This window comes from Monodon monoceros, unplaced genomic scaffold (genome assembly GCF_005190385.1).
Source record: "Monodon monoceros isolate NGI ecotype Baffin Bay Population unplaced genomic scaffold, NGI_Narwhal_1 Super_Scaffold_22, whole genome shotgun sequence".
In the NCBI taxonomy this organism is placed as follows: Eukaryota; Metazoa; Chordata; class Mammalia; order Artiodactyla; family Monodontidae; genus Monodon; species Monodon monoceros.
Genome location: NW_021703779.1, coordinates 44139338 through 44148204, shown reverse-complemented (window position 1 = coordinate 44148204; position 8867 = coordinate 44139338). Strand labels below are relative to the sequence as shown.

Genomic DNA, 8867 nt, shown 5'->3' with positions numbered 1-8867 from the left:
TCATGTCATCTGCAAACAGTGACAATTTTACTTCTTCCTTTCCAATTTGGATCCTTTTTATTACTTTTTCTTGTCTGATTGCTATGGCTATAACTTCCAATACTATATTGAATAAAAGCAGCAAGGGTGGGCATCCTTATCTTGTTCCTGATCTTAGAGGAAGTGCTTTCACCTTTTCACCATCGAGTATGATGTTAGCTGTCAGCGTGTCATATATGACCTTTATTATGTTGAGGTATGTTTCTTCTATACCTACTTTCTTGAGAGTTTTTTTTATCATAAATGGATGTTGGATTTTGTCAAAAGAATTTTCTGCATTTACTGAGATGATCATATGATTTTTACTCTTCAATTTCTTAATGTGGTTTTTCATATTGATTGATTTGAAGATATTCCAGAAATGGACAAGCTGAATATTCATTTCATGCATTCATATCCATTTAATGTTAATTCTAAAATACATATTGAATTGCACGTACCCTGTCTAGCCAAAATAATCTTGAAAAAGAAGAACAAAGTTGGAGGACTCACACCTCTTAAATTCAAACTTAGTACAAAGCTACAGTAATCAAGACAATGTGGTACTGGCATAAGGAAAGACATATATAGATAAATGGAATAGAATTGAGTGTCCAGCAATAAAATCATACATCATTGATCTATGGTCAATTACCATATGATCCAGCAATTCTGCTCTTAGATATCTACCCAAAAGAAATGGAAACATATGTCTACACAAAAACTTGTACACGAATATTCTTAGCAGCATCATTCCTCATAGTCAAAATGCAGAAATGCCCAAATGTCCATTAATGGTGACTAGATAAACGAACTATTATACATCATATAATGGCATACTATTTGGCAATAAAGAGAATTGAAGCACTGATACATGCCACAATATGGATGGAACCACAAAAACATGCTAAGTGAAAGAAACCAGGCACAAAAGACCATACATTTTATCATTCCATTTATAAGAAAGGGTTATCTATAGAGACACAAAGTGATTAGTGGTTGCCTAGGACTGTGGGTAGGAACATGGACTGACTGAATATGAGCTCAGTTTCTTTCTTGGGGGTATGAACATGTTCTAAAATTAGATGTGGTGGTGATGGCTGCATAACTCTATAAATGTGCTAAAAACCTTTGAAATATACTTAAAATGGGTGGATTTTATGGTATGATAATTTTATGGTATACAAATTGTATCTCAACAAAGCTATTCATTAAAAATTATAAATAATTGTTCCCCTAAATGCTACACATTGTCGGAAGACTTCAGCTGTACTTTCTCATTATATCTTTTTTTTTCTCATTTGTAATTTTAATCGAAGCATTGCTATTCATTTTTTAAAGTCTTTCCTTATAAGCACCAAATTTTAATACCTATGTCAATTTGGGGGGAAAGGAAACTCCCGTCAAGAGCTTCCCTCCAGAAGAAAACAATGATGTTCATTCCTCCAAACAATCAAATTCGAAGTCTACCAAAACAGAAACAAAAGAAGCCCACACAGAAAAACAAAAACAAAAACAAAAATCACATTCTAGAGGTTCAGTGCATTTAGCAGCCTTCACTGTGCTGTCTAATCATCCTTCAAAAAAATAACACCCTATTTCATCAAAATATACATTTTCCATTTGATTTTTAAATTAAAAAATAATTAAAAAAAGGAAACTTGAAGGAATTCACAATTAATTGCCTGACTGCTTTCGATGTCATGTACAGCATATGAAGGTCAGGAAGGCTATTTGCAGCACACATGATTAGGGGAAATTGATTTTCAAGGTTTAGCTTTCTTCCAAACAGTGTAAAATACCCACAATTCCAAGTATGAAGGGACACAGATGATCTCCTTCGAGAATTCCACAGGACAATACAGGTGCCCCAGCTGTTCTTCATAGAGTGACAGGGCTTCAGTCAAATTGACACAGTTCCCCTGTGTAAAATATTTCCCATCCTGTTTCAATACTTTCATTGAGAGGTCAAGAATCAGTCTGAGAAACTCCCATGTGGAATCTTCTTCCGGAGATGTGGAGATTGGAACAGCTGTCAAATCATTAATCACATAATCAAACTCTCTCCCTTCTTTGACGTACCTCTTCAGTACTGGAATACAGTCTTCTATTAGAATCTGATAGCAGTCTCCTTTAAGATCGTCTAGGACATCACCACATGTTTTTCGCATGTATTTCTTACATCCGTCAATCACCATTTGGTCAATCTCTACCATAGTGACCATCTTTGGTTTCAGTTTGACTATTTCACATAATATGCCCCCATCTCCACCTCCTAGAATCAGTACATCTTTGCCAGTGTAATCTTCTTTGCTGCTGCCCATGATGGCCTGGGTATACGCCAGATCACTTTCCACCAAATTAGCATCCCCACTGAGGATGAGAATATTTCCAAATTGTTTTGAGTGTAAAATTTTAATGTTCTGGTAAGGTGAGTCTTCATCATACACCACTTCATCTATGTCGTACTCAACCACGTGGCCATCTGCAGTGGGCCAGTATCTGTCAATGGCCCCTCCTCGAACTATGGGTGGTAATCGCTTCACCCGCTCAGTACTGTCCTGACTCAATTCTTTCATTCTTTCTTCTACTTTGTTCAAAAGACTGTCAACTTCTTTGCCTTGCGCATCACCGTCGTAACTCTGAAGGTCCAGCAACACCAATCCATGCGGGTAAATTCTCAAATTGGCAAAGCTGCCGTTTTTGTTTACGTAGGTCGCTAAATAGCCATGGTCCTGCCAGGTGTGCACCGACTCCATCATCCCCTGCTCCTGGAAGATGGACTGGAGGCCTTTCAGAATGGTCTCACCATCAGCTTTGGTGCCGAGCATGAAGTCAAGGGTGCTGTGCCGTGCTGCTGCCATAGTGAGGCGAGGCCCTGGGCCATGCCTGGGGGAGGCGGCCGGGGAGACTGGGGGGCCGCGCGGCGTGTCAGGCTGCGGCCGGCAGGGAGTGCGCCGCGCCGGGGAGGCTCTCTCATTATATCTTAAGGGAAATGATAGAAAGGGAGTGAGATGGAAAATAAAATAAAACCTGTTCCACTAGTCTTTTTTTATATTGCAGTATAGTTGATTTACAATGTTGTGTTAGTTTCAGGTGTATATATATATATATGTGTGTGTGTGTGTGTGTATAAATTCTATGTATGTGTATATACTTTTTCAGATTCTTTTCCCTTATAGGTTATTAAAAAATACTGAGCATAGTCCTCAGTGCTATACAGTAGGTCCTTGTTAGTTATCTATTTTCCACTAGTCTTTTTTATACAATTGGAATTTCAAGAATAAAGTTGTCCATGAGTAGGAATCTACTGTTCTCAGACTGGGAGAGACATACACATGACCTGGCTTCTCATCTAGGCTCCATTTCAGAATTGTACAGTTATATATAGAGGGAAGCCTGGGAGGTTTTTGTAAGATCCTCCAGTTCTTGGGGAGCATGGGCTTCTGAGGAGTGCATTGTTGGCTGCCTTTACCTGTAAAGTGCTTTTGGTTCATTTTAGTGCTTTAATTTCCATGGTTAACAGGAAGAGCCCACACCTTGCAGGCTGTGCTGGTGCTGTACAGCTGCTGATGACCAGAGCAAAATCAATCTGAGTGCTGATTGCAGAGGAGCCAAGGGCTGCAACTAGCCTGCATGTCAGGGGCCATGTCCCTTAGGTAGGCTTTTGCCTGACTTCTATACACTTGCCCTAGCTGAAACCCCACTGCCACCCCTCCACAGCCACATTCTCTGGCCTTCTCTGAACATTGCTATGAGCCCCCACACTGGATTTCCTTCCCTCCTCTGGACTTTTCCAGAAACATCTTTTCTGCATTGCTGCAAATTTTCATCTTCTCTCACCCTCTGCTATTACTTAACTCAAGGACAGAGGAAATATTTGCAGTCCAGAAACACACATAATAAAAAAAGAAGAAAAAGAAAGAAAGAGAAGAAGCCCCAAACCCATCCCAAATCTTTAAGAAAACAATCCCATAGGGTTTGGTTTTGAATTGCCATGCAATGTGGGGAACGTGAAACATGTGTTCATCAGGGCCTTTTCTGCTTGGAGCCTACCTGACTTCTCTCCTCCCTCCCCAGACTGCTGGGCTAGGCTAGGCTCAGGGGAGCTACAAAGCCACCAGCTTAGAAGATGGAGACAAATGGCAAGGCCCCAAGGGACAAAACAAGACTTGTTACTAGTTTTGAGGCCAAAGCAACACATGCAGTGTTTAAGGGCTGTGGGGGTAGGTACTGCAAAGCCTGGAATCCAAGCTTTGAAGTTAGACTGAGGCTGACTTGCAATGACTGTTCTGGAGGCAGCATTTTACGAGCTGGGCCTCCATTTGTTTCACCACCCTGACTCTCGCCTTGACTGTTACCACACGTTCCCAACTTGGTCTCCCTGCAGCCAGTCAGTGCCTCTTCCGAACTGTCTGCCCACATGGCTGCCTCAGTGCTCTTTCTAAAACAGAGGTGTGATCTCTACTCCCTCTCTTCTAGTATTTTTTATCTCCTCAGAGAGAAAACCACATTCCTTAACGTGATAGATGAGACCCTTTATAAACTGGCCTCAACTGCTCTAGCCTCATGTTTCATCACCTGTACTCACTCTCAAGTAACCCCACAAAACTATTTACCACTTTCCCGAATGTGCTTTTTTCTTTCCTTCATCGGCCCCTTTGCATCTGCTATTCCTTCAGCCAGGAATGAATACCGTTTTCCTCTTTTTCCCATTAGACGATGTCTCACTCATCATTTAAGACCAAGTGCTCACTGGGAGTGGTTTTCAGCTTTTTTCTTGTTGCCAGAGCTCACTGAATATACCTGAGGAAGGCAGAGTGGTGCAATGGAAAGAACCCAGAATATGCAGTCAGCCAGACTGTGTGATGACAGGTAAATGACTTAATTTCTCTCTGAGCTTCAGTTTCCTCACCTGTAAAATCAGAATGTGAATCCCAACAGTACAAAGTAGTTGATGTTTATAAGTGCCAAGAACAGTACCTAGTACATGGTAGGTACTTGGGCAATGTTACACGTTATAAAAGAGGTAGAAAAATTATTCCTTCATTCTCAGTTGGGACTCTATGGAGGCATTTCCCTCCATGCAAACTAGTGGGTGGTGTTCTCTGGGACCTGCTTTACCTAGTTCTCTTCTTGAGGTTCACCTGCCTTTGGCCACCCTCATATCTAAAGGGTGTTTTGCAAGTATCCTGCCCGCTTGGGATCAGCCATCAGCTGCCTTCCCATTCATGTCCCTTAGAAATCTAAATGGGCAGGTATGAGAGGGGAGGGTAACATTTTAGTGCCTCTTTCTTCTCTTCCTCATGCCCTGCTCTTGTCCTCAAGCCTCAAAGAGATTGTCAAGCAGTCACTCCACGTTGGCCTCGTTCTTTCCTGCAACCTGCTCCCTAGGCTTTTTTCCGCAATTGGGATTTCAGAAATGAAATTGTCCATGAATAGGAATCTACTGTTCTCCGGTTGAGATGGACATACACGAGCTCATTTCTCATCTGGACTCTATTTCAGAAATGTACACAAGATGTCAAAAATATACCACTTGGAACCGGAGCAATATTTATTTTTTAAAAAATTAGAGGGAAAAAAGTTGCCTTGCTTCAGTTCCTACTGGAATGTACAATAACTATGTGCTGATGCTGCACTTTGAAGGCATTGATTTAGTTATCCTCAGGGTCACTGGATGAGTGGTGCATGGATACACACACACACACACACACACACACACACACACACACATTCAGAGTGCTTTGTTGTGAACTGGGAATTTCAGGCATTACAATGCCAGAGTAAGGCTCTATTGGATCCAGCTATTCATTAACAATGCTTTATTAAGTGTTCCCTTGTGTGCCAAGCCTTGTGCTAGGCAGGGAGAAAAAAGAAGCCAGGGAAACAGAAGTCACAGATGGAGAAATCAGAACACAATAGGAGAGAATAAAGAAAGCACTAAGGCAGTAATACAAACTAAATATTAAAGGAGAAGGGGTTGAGGTTACTGAACTGGTGTCCCAGGGCAGATTTCCTGGAGGGGATGGTAATACTTGAGCAGGGCCGTGGAGGATAGGGTTGGAGACTCTGAGTCATCCACAGTACTCTCTTAGCAATGTGCATTAGAATTAGTATTTGTTTGCAGGACGTGGGAGCAAGAATGATCAGGAATTATTCTGAAGGAGGCCGCCACATGGAAGGTTGAGAGAAACAGGAGACAGAGGCAGAAGAACAAAACAGAGACAAGAGGCAGAAGGCATCTTAGTCCTAGTGGTACCACCGACCCATTACAAGTGACCTTCTTTCCAAACCTCAGTTTCCCTATCTATACCTTGGAACTAAATAATACCAGTCCTACCCACCTCCCAGGACCATTGTTAAGAAAACAAATGAGATAATTGTGTGACTATGCTTGGAAAATTAGAGAGGACGATCCATAACATAGGTTGGTATCATGAAGGTAGATGTTTATACTGCAGCCACTCTCCTGCATCTGGGAATAGGATGACCTCAATATTTAAATGAATTTTTCTTGGCAGGCCTCTTACTTGCCATAATTATAGCCTGCCAGCCACTAGTTGAGTGTGTATACTTAAACAGGGCCTGTCACACAAGTGTACACGTGTATGTATTTGTGTATATATGTGTTTGTGTGTATAAGCTTGCAATGGGCTAGGATATTGGAGCCATGACAGCAAAAAGACTGGAGAACTCTTAGGAACAAAGGTGGTATATAGAGATGGGGATTTGTGCAAACATCTTTGAGCATGCTTACAGAAATACATGCCCTGTTGCCACTGCAGTAAGCCCTGTTATCTATCTTCCTTGGTGTATTGCAAAGCGTTTCTGCTTGTCTCCCTGGCTGCATGCTGCCCCAATCCAGTCCATCCTCCATACTGCTGCTAAAGTGCCCTTTCCAACCCACATGGAATTCCTGGGCTCCTGGTTGCCCACAAGGTAACATACATGTTCCTTCACATGACATTGAAGCAGGACACTGATATAGTCACACCTCTTGTTAAAATTGTGGAATATTTTAATACCAGCTGCTCCTCTTTGTCCCCTCAAGATCCCTCCTTCTGCCCTGTTCCCCACTCCTGGACCCATTTTTAACCTCCGCAAGACCCAGCAACTAAAGGGATAGTGCCCAGCACAGCAGGGAGCCTGGAGGACACTGTTTCGTGTGTTGATCTGCATCTGTTCTGCTTGGTCAGTGCTCCTGATGTTCTGGTTTTTATTTTTTATTTTTATTTTTTTACATCTTTATTGGAGTATAATTGCTTTACAATGGTGTGTTAGTTTCTGCTTTATAACAAAGTGAATCAGTTATACATATACATATGTTCCCATATCTCTTCCCTCTTGCATCTCCCTCCCTCCCACCCTCCCTATCCCACCCCTCTAGGTGGTCACAAAGCACCGAACTGATCTCCCTGTGCTATGTGGCTGCTTCCCACTAGCTATCTATTTTACATTTGGTAGTGTATATATGTCCATGCCACTCTCTCACTTTGTCCCAGCTTACCCTTCCCCCTCCCCATATCCTCAAGTTGATGTTCTGGTTTTTAAATATTTTGAGGATTCTCTCTGCATTCATGGTTCATCTCATCCCAGATCATCTTTCTGGCCTCATCTCTCAAGTTCTCCCCACAGATGGCAATAACACTGAAGTTCTCATATTCCATGTCTGGATTGATACACCTGTCTCTCTCACTATATTGGAAATTTCTTGCAGGCAGAGACAGTGACTCCATCATGTAGTCCCATAGCCTAGCTCAGAACCCAGAACATAGTAGTAGACACTCAATACATGCTTGTTTCTTAACATAGAGAATGCTGGTAGATGGAACTGTTCTGTTTGTAATCCTCTAAACTACTCCAGGGTCCAGACCTGAAGCTGATGCAAGGCACTTTCCTGGTCTTACTACATACATCCTGAATGTTATTCACATTTCCAATATCCTTGAGTTGGAGGGAAAGAGCAAATACTATTTCCATTCTCTTACTGCAAAATGGAAATATTTCAAGAGTGTGTCTCAACCACACAATGAATGCTTAATAGAATTGAGACGTACAGTCATGTCTCTGGAACTTTCTCTTACCCACAGTGCTGTAAAGCCCTTTGGGATTTGGGGGTGAAAACTGCTGTCCTAATGTGACCAACTGTAGACCACTGACTTCTGGGGAGATGCTGGCTTGCAGTCTCTCTAAGGGGGGCCTGAGGCCTATCTGTTGGAACTGATGTAAATGTTCTTGCCCCTTCTCCTCCAGCACTGCCAGGGAGGATACCAGTTTGTGGGGTTGGGGTGGAGAATACATTACATCTCTCTTGATTTCGTTGCCAGCTTCTGCTTCATTAACATGGCTTCATAACTGGTGGTCCCTTGAGCAAGAAGCTAACTTTTGTTTCAGGAACCTCTCTGACAACCTTTCTTCCCCACTCCCACAAGAATAGTCCACTGTAGCCAGCCAAGCTGTAAGGACTGTAGAGAAGACCAGGCTGGGAGAATGGCTGGGCCCCATCTTCAAAGAACTTAGTCAACAAGCCTCATCCATCAGGTATGCTTAGGCTGCAAGTAACTGAAACTGACTGTAACTGGAAATTATCTCACATAACAGGAAATCCAGGGAAAGGGTAGGCTTCAAGATGGGTTGATTCAGCTGCTCATAATGACTGTCAGCATGTACCAGGGTTACCTTGTTCTTGTCCAGCAGGAGAGAGAAGAATCTAATAACTAGGAAGTCCAGGAAACCATGTTGGTATCCAACATTCTCAGTTCCATCTTTATAGATAGTAGAGAAACATGGGCAGTGTAGAGCAGTAGGGTAGATTCAGAGTACCCACTGAGTTCACATTAGCTGTG

At 42.2% G+C, this 8867-nt stretch overlaps 1 protein-coding gene across 2 annotated transcripts; it reads right to left on the bottom strand.

The window, feature by feature from the left end:
• Positions 1-1444: 1444 nt before the first annotated feature.
• On the bottom strand, positions 1445-3108 carry LOC114906156 (spermine synthase-like). Of its 2 annotated transcripts, XM_029240768.1 has the most exons (2): positions 2709-3108; positions 1445-2558 (listed from the first exon to the last, which is right to left on the bottom strand). In XM_029240768.1, the coding sequence occupies exons 1-2, from the start codon at positions 2880-2882 to the stop codon at positions 1785-1787; spliced, it is 948 nt and encodes a 315-aa protein (XP_029096601.1). In that variant the 5' UTR covers positions 2883-3108; the 3' UTR covers positions 1445-1784. The 2 variants fall into 2 exon arrangements, with proteins under 2 accessions (XP_029096601.1, XP_029096600.1); XM_029240767.1 differs by having other exon boundaries at positions 1445-3108.
• Positions 3109-8867: the final 5759 nt, after the last annotated feature.

Coding starts and splice junctions, on each gene's coding strand:
- LOC114906156 (XM_029240767.1), bottom strand. CDS start 2,882: ATGGCAGCAGCACGGCACAGCACCCTTGACTTCATGCTCGGCACCAAA.